The sequence below is a fragment of the Coffea eugenioides genome, chromosome 9 (assembly GCF_003713205.1).
Source record: "Coffea eugenioides isolate CCC68of chromosome 9, Ceug_1.0, whole genome shotgun sequence".
Classification (NCBI taxonomy): domain Eukaryota; kingdom Viridiplantae; phylum Streptophyta; class Magnoliopsida; order Gentianales; family Rubiaceae; genus Coffea; species Coffea eugenioides.
The window spans coordinates 11491273-11506866 of NC_040043.1; the positions used below are offsets into that span (position 1 = coordinate 11491273).

General features: G+C 33.4%; 1 protein-coding gene across 1 annotated transcript; it reads left to right on the forward strand.

Annotated features, from left to right (window-relative positions):
• Positions 1-338: 338 nt before the first annotated feature.
• LOC113783202 (protein kinase PINOID) lies at positions 339-3164 on the forward strand. Its single transcript, XM_027329276.1, has 2 exons — positions 339-1483; positions 2140-3164. Exons 1-2 carry the CDS (start codon positions 879-881, stop codon positions 2912-2914), a joined length of 1380 nt encoding a protein of 459 aa, XP_027185077.1. The 5' UTR covers positions 339-878; the 3' UTR covers positions 2915-3164.
• Positions 3165-15594: the final 12430 nt, after the last annotated feature.

Below are 15594 nucleotides of genomic sequence, written 5' to 3' on the forward strand. Positions count from 1 at the left end.
TTAGTCAGGAATATTTTGGTCACAAAAAATATAACTACATCTCAATCCCGTCAAAAAGTTAACCACAAGAGGTATTGTTTCTATATCTAGAGTTTAGGGAGCAAGTGTTACAAGTGCCCAAATTCAAAGAGGTAAAGTATAATTAACCGTTATAATTTCGTCAAACTTCTTGGAGGTTATTGTAATTAACTCATACTAGTAACAATCCAAAACTCTTCCCCGTACCGCCTATAGCTTAAATACTCTCAACCACCTCATTTTCAAAATTACGTTGCCTGCCCTCCCTTGGACGCACCCCAGCTTTCCACAGCACCCCCCACCCCCCGTCCCCCAATTCTTCAAAATCCCTCCCCTACCTAAGGAACCATAAACTCCATTGCAGAAGCTAGAAAAAGCCTATAAGCCCAGACAACCAGCCCTGTCTCTCTCTTCATTATCTGTACGGAAACCCTAAAGTTTCTTCAACTCTCTTCTTTTAAACCCCTTTTTCTTTTCTCTATCTTGGAAAAAAAATATTTCTTCCGTTTAATAAATAGTACTACTAGCCTTGAAGATCCCCGCTGGAGACTTTTAAAGTCGGTCTTAAATGAGAAAACAACAGCACATTTGGATTTCCAGTCCTCTTCAACTCTTCTCCTTCTAGACATATTTGATTCTTGTCGAATTGGTCTTTATTTTATCGCATCAGATTCCATAATATTCTCAGCAACAAAGAAGAAAAAAAGATCATATAGAGTTCTTTTTGACTCTATACATCGTCCATTGTATCTAACCACTTCTAAGTTCTTTTTGACTTAGAAATTTAAACTTCTCTTCTTTTTTTTTGGTGTATAGCATTTTAAGTCTAATAAAAACCAATCGTTTTTATTAAACGTAAAATGCTCGAGCTATATCGTAGCTCAGACGATCAGCTCATAATATCAGAAGAAGGGAGTGGTAGCAATACGTATTATACAAGTAGTAAAAGTTCAATGAGTAGCGATAGCCATTGCACAAGTTTCAGCCGTCTCTCATTCGATCTTCCGTCGAGCAGCTCGCCGGAGGATCATCAGCAGCAGCAGCAGCAGCGGCAGATATCCCTGAAGCCCCATCGATCATCAGATTCTTCCTTCCAAGCCCTCCTCCGGTCTGCTGCCTTCAGCAGGCGGCTGAGCTTCAGGGACTTCAGCCTCGTCCGCCAGATTGGCAGCGGAGATATCAGCAGAGTCTATCTCTGTCGCCTCAGAGGCGGACCTGAGAGGGGACGGCTATACGCCATGAAAGTCGTGGATAATGAGATTTTGGCCATGAAAAAAAAGATCCAAAGAGCTGAAACCGAAAGAAAGATCATGAAAATGTTGGATCATCCATTTTTACCTACTCTTTATGCTGAATTTGAAGCATCCCATTTTTCTTGTGTAGTTATGGAGTACTGTTCAGGTGGTGATTTGCATTCTCTTAGACACAAACAGCCTCACAAACGCTTCTCAATCAGCTCTTCTAGGTACTTAATTAATATCTTTTTCGAAATAGTGCATTAGATTTTGGGTTTTTTTTTCTTAAAAAAAAAAGAGTTTAGATAGCAAAGCTGAACGGGATTTTTTGTTTTTTTTTTTGGGACGACTAAATGAACTTAGACATGTCATTAGAATGTAGTTTTCTCTGTGATATGATTCTCTCTGCATCCACTTTGTTTCTTTATGATAAAAGGGACTGTTCATATTAGCGTTTATATAAAGATAAAGATGTCATGTCTGTTTCGCTTCTGCAGAGAAAACAGAAAAGATTAGAAAATCCAGTATCAAAGACAAAGGAAAAACTTCCTCCAAATTGTCCCATTAATCTTCCTTTCAAAATCTTTTTCTTGGAAATATTTGCTAATCTAGCCGCAAATTTACATTACTGAAAATTTTTCCTTTTTTGGGTATTCTTGTTTTGGTCATTCTTGATATCTGAAATGGAATTTTACCAGATCAGGGGTATTCCTCAAGGCATTATCTTCTGTAACAAGTTATCAGAACATTTTTCTCTTTTTTCTCAAATTCAGACTTTTAACAGAACGTGACATTATTATATATTGCTTAATCATCCCACTTATTATACGATAAAAAGGAGAAAGTTGACAATAATTTTTCTTTTTTTTTTCTTTTTGGATTTTAGGTTTTATGCAGCTGAGGTATTGGTAGCACTAGAATATCTACACATGCTGGGGATCATCTACAGGGACTTGAAGCCGGAAAATGTGTTGGTGAGATCTGACGGTCATATTATGCTGACGGACTTTGATCTGTCGCTTTGCTCAGATGCAATCCCGGCCGTTGAATCGCCTGACTTCATATCTGACCCGCCGTCATCACCGTCGCTTGATAGCCAGCCCCGTACACCGACGCCCTTTTCTTGCATTTCCAACCGGCTGTTCCGGTCCAGGAAGATTCAGACCCTTTCGACCAACCGGCTATTCGTGGCTGAGCCGGTCTCCGCCCGGTCCTGCTCTTTTGTTGGAACCCACGAGTACGTGGCACCTGAGGTGGCATCCGGTAGGTCCCACGGGAACGCTGTGGACTGGTGGGCCCTCGGGATTTTTATCTACGAGATGATCTACGGACGCACCCCATTTGCCGGTCCATCGAACGAAGCTACACTGAGGAACATCGTGAAAAAGCCCTTGGCGTTCCCCACTGACGCGCCGAACAGCTTGAGTGAATACCACGCGCGTAACTTGATTTCCGGGTTGTTGAACAAGGATCCGAGTAGGAGGCTCGGATCCAAACGCGGGGCAGCTGACGTCAAGACCCACCCGTTTTTCAAGGGATTGAACTTCGCTTTAATACGGTCGGTGACGCCACCGGGGGTCCCAGGAATGAGCGGCAAGCAGAAAACGACGACGTCGCGTCACGAAAGGAAACAACCTGCGGCGCCGTTCGATTTCTTCTGACTGTTGTGATGTGTGATGATGAAGATGCTAATTGTTTTGATCAATATTTCACGCTCAGCTGCGGGATGATTGCCACGTGGCAGCTGTTCCTTGGCAGATTTTGGTTGACCTTTGACACAGAAAATTACTGCATAGGCTATGATGAATATGATATATATATATATATAATTACGGGTAGGAAAGAATTTTGTACATATAGGTGATGACGTTACGAGGCTTTATATATAATTTATTGCTCAAGCTTCCACAATTTTGTTGGGTTACCATGGAGTATATAATTGAGCAAAATGCAAAATATTTAGAACACACACTCCTCTGTGTGTGTGTGTGTGTTTTGGACCTGTTGGTCTCTTTAAATTTTCTTGGAAATGAGGCCTTTTCAATTTCAATTTTGTCTTATTGTGTAAATTGATAAAATTGCGATGTAAACTGATACAATTTTGATATAAACGTAAAGTATAATTGAATGAACGTTAAATTCACAATTACACGAAAAATATATTAGTTTACAACGAAACTGTGCCAGTTTACACATCACTGGACAAACCAGGCCTAGGTCCAAATTTTCTCTAGGCGGTCAAGGATTAATTGTGAATACACACTCAGTTTGAGACAAATGGGGATATGGATTTGAACGTATGATCCTATTAGTATCTAAGTTGATGTATTTACTAACGGAATTAAGATGAGGGAAGATTATGAATAGGTACTTTAATCTTGAAAAAATTTTACAGGACCAGAAGTTTTTTTTTTTTTTTTTTTTGGGGATTAACAGGAACAGAAGTTGACACTAATTTTGGAGATGTATAGCTCTGATTTGGTGAAATGGTCCGAGCCTTGAAAACTTTATGGCAAATCCACTCTGATTTGGTGAACTAGTCCATAGTGTGTACAACAACAGCTACTTGAGAAGTGTACAACATATGATTTGAGCATACTTCCTGAGTACCATTTCCCAAAAAAACACAAAAAAATGGTGCAGATGAGTGATGGTTTGAGTGTACTTCGTGATTACTCGGTACCATTGCAAGAACCAAAAAAAAGAAGAAGAAAAAAAAAAAAAAAAGGTGCAGATGGCTTGAGTATTAAACGTATGCTACACATTAAAGCCCCGTACTTTATTTATAGGAATAAAACAAACTTAATTTGAAAAAGGAAGTAATTAAGTTGGTTCTACAAATTAATCATCTAAGACAAAAGGGATAAAGATTTCGCGCTATCATGAACTCAAGTTTACGCGCACTGATGAGCTTGTATATGAATTGAAGAAGGCTTTTTCCTCCCTATCCTCTTTCTACCCCTAACAGTTAGATACAGAATTCGAACCTTACATCTAAAAAGGTTAATCTGTATAACAACCAAAACTTGCAAGTAGGCCGAAGAAGATTCATCCATTCAATTAATAAGAGCTAAATTGCTCGAAATAGACAATTCAATCACGAGGTTATAGGCTTTTACCTATAACCTCAATCTAGCAAAGTATAATCTTCACAACTCTTCTATTGCTTGGATATTGGTAGATTAAGGTACTTGTAACTTCGTTAGTCTCATTATTTGGGCAGTTTAATTCCTTCCTTGACGCATATTTTGTTCTTAAACTTCCTTTATGATTGCGTTTCACCAATTGGTATATCGTTCAAACCCCTATCAATTTGGATTTAAATCACTATTTTTCAAGGCAACAAACCACCACACAGTTGTCCAAGTTCTATAGATACATTACATACGGCACACCTCATCAACAATGAAAACAATAGAATCCCCAATTCTATGGTGGACGTGTAGACAAGCCAATTTATGCTACTTTCTCGAAGAAAAATACCATACACACAAGCTTTCGTAGAGGTCTCTATCTATCTTATAAATTGGCCTACACCAAACTTTGGATGCTCCAAGTGTGAGTTTTACTTCTGATGTCATCCCATATGTGAGAATTAGTGAAGTCTTATGATGTTAACTAATTTTAAAATCCATAAAGATCTAGGATGTTTATCTATGCTAAATCAATTAAGGTACGTACAACCTGATTTTTCAAACAAATACAAGTAGGGTTTGAATAACCTGCTCATCCAAAAAACTAGAAAGGCAAAAAAAGAAATAAAAGATTATGATACTCCAAATTAAACAAGAATGAAAAGTCGTTCAAAATCTCCCTAAATCATGTAGCCTTTTGATCCAGAATCACCTTTGCTAACATCACCATCCATATTGAGCAGCTCCTGCCATATAGCTAGCTAGCTAGTAGTAGTTGAAGTTGGACAATGGAGATAATATTAGGTTGCAAATCGCTGGTAATTAGATTCGAGCGGTCTCAAAGATGGTACAAATTCCTTGAATTAAGTGCTTTAATACATGCCCTTTTACCAAGAAATTCCACCTTTGACAATGTCATAGTTCTACAGTATCCGCTTGGGAAGTGGGGCCGGGGCAGTCATCAAAATGACCGTCCCTGAGCAGTTAATGGCCATGATTTGGCCAAAAAGTTGTGTGGTCCAAATAATAAGTTGTGCATCGATTTTCACATCGTGTATGGGGTCCGTAAAATTTTGTACTAAAGTTATACGTTGTGTAAACAAAGTTATGCCGTATGTAATCAAAGTTACGCGCGGTTGAAAATGATTCAAACCGTTGGGTGCAACCGTCCCTGCCTCTTGTCCGCTTGCTTGTGTTGGGACTAAAACACACCAGAATGCGGTGCGTGGACAATGGGAATAGGCATCAGGTGGAAGGCTGTTGATCGAACGTCTTGTCAATACCACAAACAGCTACAATGTTTGGGGGGACTGAAGTACTGAACTAGTCAAGTCCAAATTGGTGTATGGATTTTCCCTTGAAAAAGTAGTAAACAAGATAAGTTTTTAATTAACCGACCTATTTTTCAAAGGACTCTTCTGTTCTATTCTATTCCTCTATTCTGTAACTTAAGGACATATGATAAGAGGTGGGTCGAGTATTTAGTTGTTTGTGAAAGTTTAAATTTCATTTGCTAAAGTTTCCTCACTTTAAGGAGTCAATCAATTTATTTGAATAGGGGATTATTTGAAATAATTATTGTAGCGCTTTTTGTTATGTGATATGCGTGAGATAAAAAGGTGATTAAAAATTATGTTTATGATGTAAACAAAACAAAATTTTAAAAAAAATTTTTTGGGGCAAATCTTGATAACCAAACATACTGAATGATAACGTCCGAAATTTATGGTGGACCCTTCCTTTCTATTTTGTATACTTATTTTGTGGTCTAAGGGCATAGAATAGAAAAGCTATATTTAAAACATAGCTGTTATTTATTTATTTTGAATATTTTGAAAACATGATCACACTAGTACAAAGTTTTTACTGAAAAGTATGATATGAAAATTAGAATTCTAAGAAATTACAAAAGTAGGTGAAACATAAAGATTGAAAAATTTGACAAATTTAGTTGAATTCCAACCTGAATAGCAACATTTAGCAAGAAGATGGGTAATTCTCTCACATTCCCCTGACAAAAGAATACAGAGAACATGGCGGATGTCATTTGTGTGATCATTCAACAGGTATTCAAATTGCAATAACAGTAGTGTTAAGTGAAATATTAGTAAGACTAATAATAATAAAAAAGGTAATTTATATATTGTGAAGAGTTGGATGGTTGTTAAATACACAAAAGTGTTCTATTTATTGTTCTAATTGAGACATCTTATTGTACCTTACATGAATCTTCAACAATATCAAATTATTAGCAATCTAGTAATCTTTTCTATTTAATTTTTATGTTTGCTGTCTTTGGAATGATAACAGTAAATCTAAATGATTAACACTTGTGCTTAAGCCAATTAGAGAAAGAGCTTATAGCCACAAGATCACGTCCCAGAACATATGTAAATTTTTCTCAATTTAGTTAAAGTTTGATTAGTACAAAAAATTTTTGAAAGTGACACAGAAAATTTGAAACTTTTTTTTTTTTTTGTTTTTGGCAAATTTCATGCTTTAGGTTTCTACCACAAGTAATGCAGACATCAATTATTTGTAGTACTGATATCACAATTGAGGATATACTTTGCGCACAGGAAGTCAACAATTTTTAGTTTATATTAATCTTGTTTTCTTAAACAAGATTAATATGCAAAAATAAACCAGTTCTGCATATGGTCGACTGCTTGATTAAAATTTTCTACGCTTTACTTTTTTACCTTTTATTTTTTTTTAAAGAATATCAATAGTGATTTCTCGCTCACCCTCTTGATCACTCGAGCTCGTGCCCTTCTTGAGCTTTTAATTAATTTAATGAATAAAGTTACACTAATATAGATAAAAGTAGAAAGACTCAAAACATAGACTATCTTCAAATTCTTTTTTATAGATACATTTTTGGCGTCAATCTAAACTTATACAGAAGTATAGAAGGTAAATCTATATCCAAAGATAAGGACATCAGAAAGTAGCACTTAACCTTTCTTTAATTACATTAATTTTAGTAAGGTTAAGGCGATTGGGAACGATGTGCTACTTTTTTGTTGTGACCGGGAATGGGGAGAGATTATGTATTTATTTTGGCTAAAATATTCTGAAAAGATATTATTCTTTATGAAAGAAAGTCTACATGCATTATGTAATCCATTCTACTCAAATAACTCCTCGAAGTTTTGTCATTCTGGCTATTGTTTTATTAAACAGATTAATTCACAATAGAAATAATTTAATTTTTTGAGTAAATTATCAATTATCTAATTTCAAATTGTTTTAGCCATTGCAAATATTAAATTGATGAAATATAAGGTCAAACGCTAGGCTGAGGGATAGTACAAAATTACTAGCCAGCATTTCTAATTATATTAGTGCAAAATTACTCGCCAGCATATCTAATTAAACAAAAGTCGTGGGGTAAAGTGTAATTAACCCTAACACGAATTATTGTCCGAGGAAAATTTTAGTTTCACGCACTTTAGGATAATGTGAAACTCAGTAACGAATAAAATAGGGTAAATAACCAAACGTGTGAACACGCGGTGGGATAGAGATTCTTTAATTAAGTTGAGAAAGTCGGTACTAACGTTGGACAACACATGGGGTGTCCATGTGATCGCCTGCCAACCGGGCAGCCCTACCAGCTCACTTTAAAGCCTCTGTCCCCTTCCTGCCCCAAAATATTCTGACCCCATAAACAGCCGCACCACAGCTGGCCCACTTAGCCCGATCATTTTTTTGCTAGCGCGTTCAGGCAATCGGCCACGTTTTCCTTTTCCTAGATTGAATTTTGCCTTGTGGTTGATAAGTTATCCGGATAAATTTATTGAGATATTTGCACTGTGATTTTGGTAGAATCAATTTTTTTTTTCTATGCAAAAATATACATTCCTATGCCAATTATGAAAAGCCTTTTAGTCAATATAAGTTGATTAAATCGGTAAGGACACGTCACTTTCTTATAAAAAATTATGTATTCGAATCTCACCATCGATATAAGGACTATGTTGATGAACGATTTATAAAAATTCATATTAGTGATTTATGGTTTCATCGGCATGCGTGAGCCTATAGTGGTGACGGAGTTGAATCTAGCAAAACTTTTTCCTACCAAAAAAACCTTTTGAATACAATTTTTTTTTTAATCCTCTCACCCCGCCCACACCCTTCCTGCTCCCAACTATTGGACATAGGATTCGAATCTTGAACCTGATAATGAAAAAAATTCTAATAACTCTCTCTTAACCACTGGATGACCTTCTGAATACAAATACTACTATTTTCGTCCTATAAAGATAGACTCGCTTCTATTTCACACAATTAAGAAATGTAAGTTAATACAATTAATGTGATCATTTTTACTTAATACTTTCCTCACATGCCTTCCCATTAATACTAGTTTTAATGTTGTATTTAATACTACTAAAATAGTTCACCAATATTATACCTTATTTATTGACAAAGATGTACATTAAATATGGGAATGATAGTAAATTGATAAATTAACTACCTTTTAAAAAGGAAAGAGGCCTATAATTGAGAACAATCACAAAAAGACTAAGCCTATCTTTATGGCACAAAGGGAACATTAAAATTTAAGAGGGGCTAAATTCATAGTTTGTACAAATATCAATCCTGAATCCTGGTAGTATCAATCATTAATGCATAAAAAAGGAATGAATTTAATCTTATTCTAGAGTTCTTGAATGATTTTGGGATCAACAAATCAGAAAGTAATTATTCGACCACAACAGGTTGGGACCCCATGCCCCTCAATAGAACCTGGTTATACAAATCATTAATGCAGTAAAGATGCAGAGTACTTATTGTCTTCATAAAGGAGATGGAAGGGGAGGGCTATCTTTCAATAGTTGTTTTCACTTCAAAAAAATTTTTTTGGGCTTAATGAATGAGATTTGGATTCTTGCACTTAAATGCTTTGGGGTGACAGAACTCATATAGTAGTTATTAGCAATATTTGTTGAATAGCTTATAGATTGCACATTGAGTATTCATGTTTATAGCACTACTTATACTTCGTTTTTGAATTTTATTTCGAAACTTTAAATATGAAAAATTAGTGTGAAAGTTCTGTCACTGGCGCCACACTCAAAACCTCATTTCCTTATAAACATAACTTTGAAAGTCTATACTAATAACATACTTTATTAGGTTTTTCTAATGGATGTTCAAAGAGTACTCATTAACAAATCTAAAATTTACATAATCTACCATATATATACATATACTAATAATTATTACATTTCCGCGCATTTATATATTTTTCCTATTTAATCTTACTTATCTTCCTTTATATTTATTTAATTTTCCTAATTAATCTTACATTTATAAAAAAATATGACACCTGAAATTAGAAGTGGCAAAATGGATAAATGGTTGATAAATGGTTTTAGTTAAATGGATAGTGGATCAAATTGATCCAATCCAATTAAAACCATTTAATAAATGGATCTAAATGGATGTCATTTAAATGGATAGTGTAAAACCATGATCCATCCATTTATCCATTTACTCTCCAAATCCTAAATTTAAGATCCAATGTTTTTTTTCCAAAAAATATAGATCCCCAAAGTTCTATCCTTAAATCACCTAAAGTGGAATTCTAATAAGAAATCTTATGTTATTTGACAAGTAAAATATTTTCATCACATGTGCACGTAGTACCTAAAAATGTATGAAACTCCTTATTATACCATTGATGATACAACTACCTTATATTACTTAGTAAATTAGGCGTCTTTTTTTTTTTTTGGATATTTGGGTTGGGTGATGAGGGGAGAGGGATTGCAAGTATGAGGATTTGGAAAAAAAAAAAAAAAAAGGGTATCATTTACATATCTTAACCAATGTTGCGGGGACACTCGTTAGAAAAATTATTTTTATAAATAAAAGAATTAAAAAAATAAAAATTATTTTGACACTGCATGATGCATTCTCGCTTTTTCTTTACTTAAGAATATAAATGTTTGCAATCATTACTACATGAGAGTTTAATTAAAAAAAACAAGAGTAGAGACTAAAATATAATTTTGAAAAGGATGGAAGAAGTCTAGGAACTAGAAGCAAATAAAATGCAATTAATGTTATTGGCAACTTGGCATGTGAGGAAGTTATGAAGGAAAGAATAGGTGGTCCCACAAAATTAATTTGACATATGAGAAAGTTATGAAGAAAAGAATAGATGGTCCCACAAGATTTTATCTCACATGTTTATAAATGTGTTTTCTATTTTTTAAGTTAAATGGATGTATATGGATAAGATGGATAATCCATTTAAATCCACCAATATAATTGGATTTAAATGGTTATCCATTTAAAACCATTGAATTTATATGGATCATCCAAATCCATTTAAGATTGGTTTATATGGATGGATTGGTGGATATGAATCCATTTTGCCACTTCTACCTGAAATATATTTTAGACAGACTCTACTTTATTTAGTATTTTTTTGCAAAAATTGATTAGTAAAGTCAGTAAAAAAAATATCGCTACTATATTAAAGTTCATAGATGTCGGTTTTCAACAATAGTGATCAGTTAAATAATTACCTCCAAAGTCCAAACTCATAATAAATATGTTTTAGGAACATTCTTTACTTTCTTGAGACCAGCTAGCTGCAGTAAATTATTTCACATAACGCGTCAAGTCTGTCATTGTTTAATACTTAGGGTGCGTTTGATACAATTGAAGTATAAAAACTGAAATCTGAAATCTGAATCCATTAAGTTATCGAATTGTTAATTATTAGATTTGATACATTTGAGTTGATATCATAATCAATGATAAGCGAATAGCTTATCACTTATTTTTTAGATCAAGTTTTATCTAAAAAATTCAGTGCCACTTAATTAATTTAAATGTTCAAGTTTTGATTATCAAACACATCTTAATAGTCAAGATCTGAATTTAATAAATTGAAGTGCTAAATTAAATTATTAAACAGGGTCTTAGTATTTTTATGATAAATTTGGCATTAAGATTTCGAAATCTATAGCCTAAATACTCAAAACTCAATCAGGTTGTCTTGTCTAATATTTTGGTTTCCAGGTACATTAGTATAACTTGCAAAGTACACTTAAACAATACTATTTAAGAGTTTACCAGCAACAAGTGGTCGTGATCACGACATGTTTAAGTGATAGATACAAATATGAAATCTCTAAACTCAATGAGATAAGCCGTTATTTAATTTGTTTTTGTCGTATGTCGTTTAGAGTAGGATTTTCTCTATTTAAATTGGTATGTATATGAAGGTTGCAGAATTGTACTTTCCTAATTGGAAACAAAGATTCAGTTTGCTTCTATCATAATTAATCCTGAAAAACACATGAGAGAAACAGATGAGGGACAACTAAGATAATCATGTATTAATTAAAGAGTTTGACTTTGTTGTCAACAGACAAAAGCACATCATCTTCACCAAATTTGTTGGGCAACTTAATCAATCATTTCTTCTATTGTGGGCTTCAAAGGCCAGAAAACAACAATCCCTTCACGAGTTTACTATTAATATGTGAAGAAATGAGAGACATATCAATATGATTCCATGTGAACCTAATTATTTATTATCCATATGATGAGTCGATTTATCTCATGCAATCCAAATGAATTATGAAAATGAAGCTTGATCAACCGAGTCAACCGATTTTTTAGTTAACCAAGATTAAGAAACCATTAAAAATAACGTTTGGTCCGCATCTGACTCGCTTGGAATACTCCGTGTCCCCAGAGGCAGTATGACTGGAAATAAAAACAATGCAAGACTGTTAAGCTATAACCCAAAAGAAAAAGGTCCAAGATTAATTGCTTAAATTCCTAGAAAGACTTTTTTTTTTACTTTTTCGTAAGACCAGACAGACATTGCTCCACTGTTAAGGGAGAAAATGAAAAAGTGATTAAGATTAACTTTTGGGATTAATATTTTTAATCTGTTAGTGTAAAAATTATTCTCACAAATTGATCTAGATGCATAACACATCATATCAATTCAAATTTGAAATTTTATTTTTGCTTATATATCATGAATCATATCAATTCAAATTTGAGATTTTATTTTGCTCGTATATCATGAATCTACACTTGTTTGTGGAGTTTTTTTTTTTTTTTGGCCAAAATAACTCTCTTTCTAAAAGATATTCTCAATGTGATTCACTTTCAAATGTTATTCTCATAATGATGTTATTATTGCCACCTAATTATCCTAACTGCCATTACAAGAAAGCAAAACTTCAATCTAGTAGCAAATATATAAATCTATGCTTTTTGTCACAATAATCTTTTTCTCAGAAAATGACCCGAACTAATATTGTTTCAAATTTTATTCTCATGTTAATATATTTATTGTCACATAGATTCCCAAATTAAAGGAAAATAACCATGCGAGAAAATTTTGTTCTAAATATCCAATCTATCAACAATTTTACTCCTATTTTCTACTGCTATTGTATCTCTTAGAATTCTATTTAACTATGCTTAACTATTATATTGCAATTCCTTTCTTTTTTCTTGTTATTTGTAATTATATCTGTGATAAAGTTTTGATTTTATTCATTTTAGTATTTTGCAGTATTTTATATTAGAATACGTGCAAATAAATTAGCCCGATCATTTAAGTGATCAAAGTTGAATTTGACATACAAGAATTCCATGTCAAACGTGAAACGAAGTGAAGAAAAATCTCTTGCATTCAAAAATCATAATTACTAGAATAAGAAGTTAGCCCGAAAGAGTAATATAATACAAGAACCAAGGATAGTTAACCGTTGATCTTTGGAAGAACAGCCATTGAGTTCTGAGGAAAAACTTACCTTCTTTTTTCTTCATTCATTAAAATTATAAAGAATGAGAGTAGAAGCAGAATAATTAATGTAATGGGGAGGGATACTTATAAAAATGGAAAATATAAGATTTCATGGGATTAGTTATTCATTCTAGGCATGTACATTGCAATATATACACTAGAAAAAGAATAAAGTTTTTAATTGTATTAGGTTGGGAATATATTTATTGGCATAATTTCAGAAACGTCCCTCAAAATTTTTGATAATTTCACATAAATATCCTCTAATATTAAAAATTACACTGACCTCCCCTTGATTGACACGTTTAATAACAAAGTCAGCCCCTATCATAAAAAGTAATCTCAATAGTGAAGCAAAGGTATTGACACACTATTTTCTTCTAAATTTACCATTCTTGTCTCTAGAAGAAAACAATTAACACTTTTGATGGGAAAATACCAATAAAAAAAGGCAAAAGATTGCCATGAGTTTAATCCTCTTTGAACAGCAATATATATACATAAGCTACACTTTTGACCGTTAAGCCTAAGAAGAGTTGTTGGCAGTGCAATGGGCCTTTCATGCCAACATATAAGGCTGGTAAAAATGCCAAAAATTTTTTTATGCCAATTTAACTGAAAACATTCTATAAACAAAGTCATCTATGACCATCGTCAAGTAGCATAGAGACACATTCACAAGTACAGCATATAATCTTCTAAGAAGTTTAAATTATATCCATGGCAAGCATTAGGTGCTAATTAACATGATAAATAACAATCAATACTTAGAAAACTTGTAAGTACGTTTAACAAACCAAAAAAACTTATGATCATTTACCTCTAACGATTTTGATGGAGCCTAAATTGTGGTATATTAGTCACCTTTTTGCACAAATCCTTCGCCAAATGAAGTATCATGAATGGTTGAACCCCAAGTTCTCTGATTTTTCTTTGAAAGCTATTTTGGTTTTTCTCAGATAATGCTATTACAAGTACTACTTGACACTTTAAGCATATATACCTCTATATATTTGCCGCAAAGTTGTAGAAAAAAATTATATTTTAAAGCAATTTCTTTTTCTCATATTTTCAGTAATTGTTGGCACAAGTTTTTGACGGCAATTTGGTCATTTGAAGGCTCCTAATGGTGACATCTTGTCATCTCTACAGGAATGGGGAGGTCAGTGCAATTTCGAATATTTATGTGCAATTATCAGAAATATCAAGGGAGGTTTCTAAAATTATCCATATTTTATAAACAAAGATTATTTTGGCAAAAAACTCCTTGTCTATGTGTAGAACTTTTTACATTATCGGTGCATAAAATATTAATTTTAACAGGATATTCCTACTTTTGTAGTCATAGCTCATTTCATTTATTTGTTTAACACAAGTAAACCTAGCTTCATACCACATAATTGTCAAATTAAATATACCTTTTTCTTTAATTTGCCACTGCACTTGATTGGATTGAATATCCACACCAATAATTATGTTAAATTTTAAAATTCAGAGGTCGGATCTTGGAAATAATAAGCTCCGGATGCAACTATTCAGCAAATTATTTCATTGACTTAGTTGTGCATTGGTTAGATGGCAATCTCGGACGCCATATCTTATTGTATACGAGGATTCTGTTTACTCCATTAAATACGGAAAGCGAAGTATTTTTCCGTTATCAGTTGAGACATTTTAAACATATGTCAAAGTCAAACGAGTAGTTATAGAAGAAAGGTTTAACTTTCAATTGTTTAACCTAAACATCTTAACCGGCTAATTGGCAGGCTTTTGGTTGGATCTGCAAGATCTGATTTAGACTCACTAAATTTATTAATGCAAAGACACTTCAGTCAGTGATGATAGTTTCACTGATGGTCAGTGAATTGGCTCTATAGCAAGACAACGCTGATTTAAATAGTTTAATATAAGAGTACAAATGAGTCGAGTTTAATCGAGTAGCTCGTGACCTTACTTGGTCAAAATTCGAACACGAACTCGCATTGACAAAATTCGAACTCAAGTTCGAGCAACTTGGTGAGTCGAGCTTGAGTTTAATATATGAACCTCGAAAACTCATCAAGCTTAATCGACTTTCATATATGTATATATATATTTTTATTTATTAGTATGAAATGTCTATTTTGTCCCTTGTTTAAAATTATATAAAATATAAATTTATATTTCTTAAACTCGATTGGGCTCGATATGAATGAGTTTGAACTCGAACTTAAGTAATGTAAAATAAAATCGAGTTTGAATTTGAATCCAAATTTTTTAACTCGAATCCGGCTCGAGTAGTGAATTCGACACAATTATACCCCTAGTTTAATATGATAGTTTTCAGGAGTAGACGATCGGGAACCCATAAGACTGGACTTGCAAAAAATAAGGAGAATATATGGGCACAATAACATTTAATAATTCA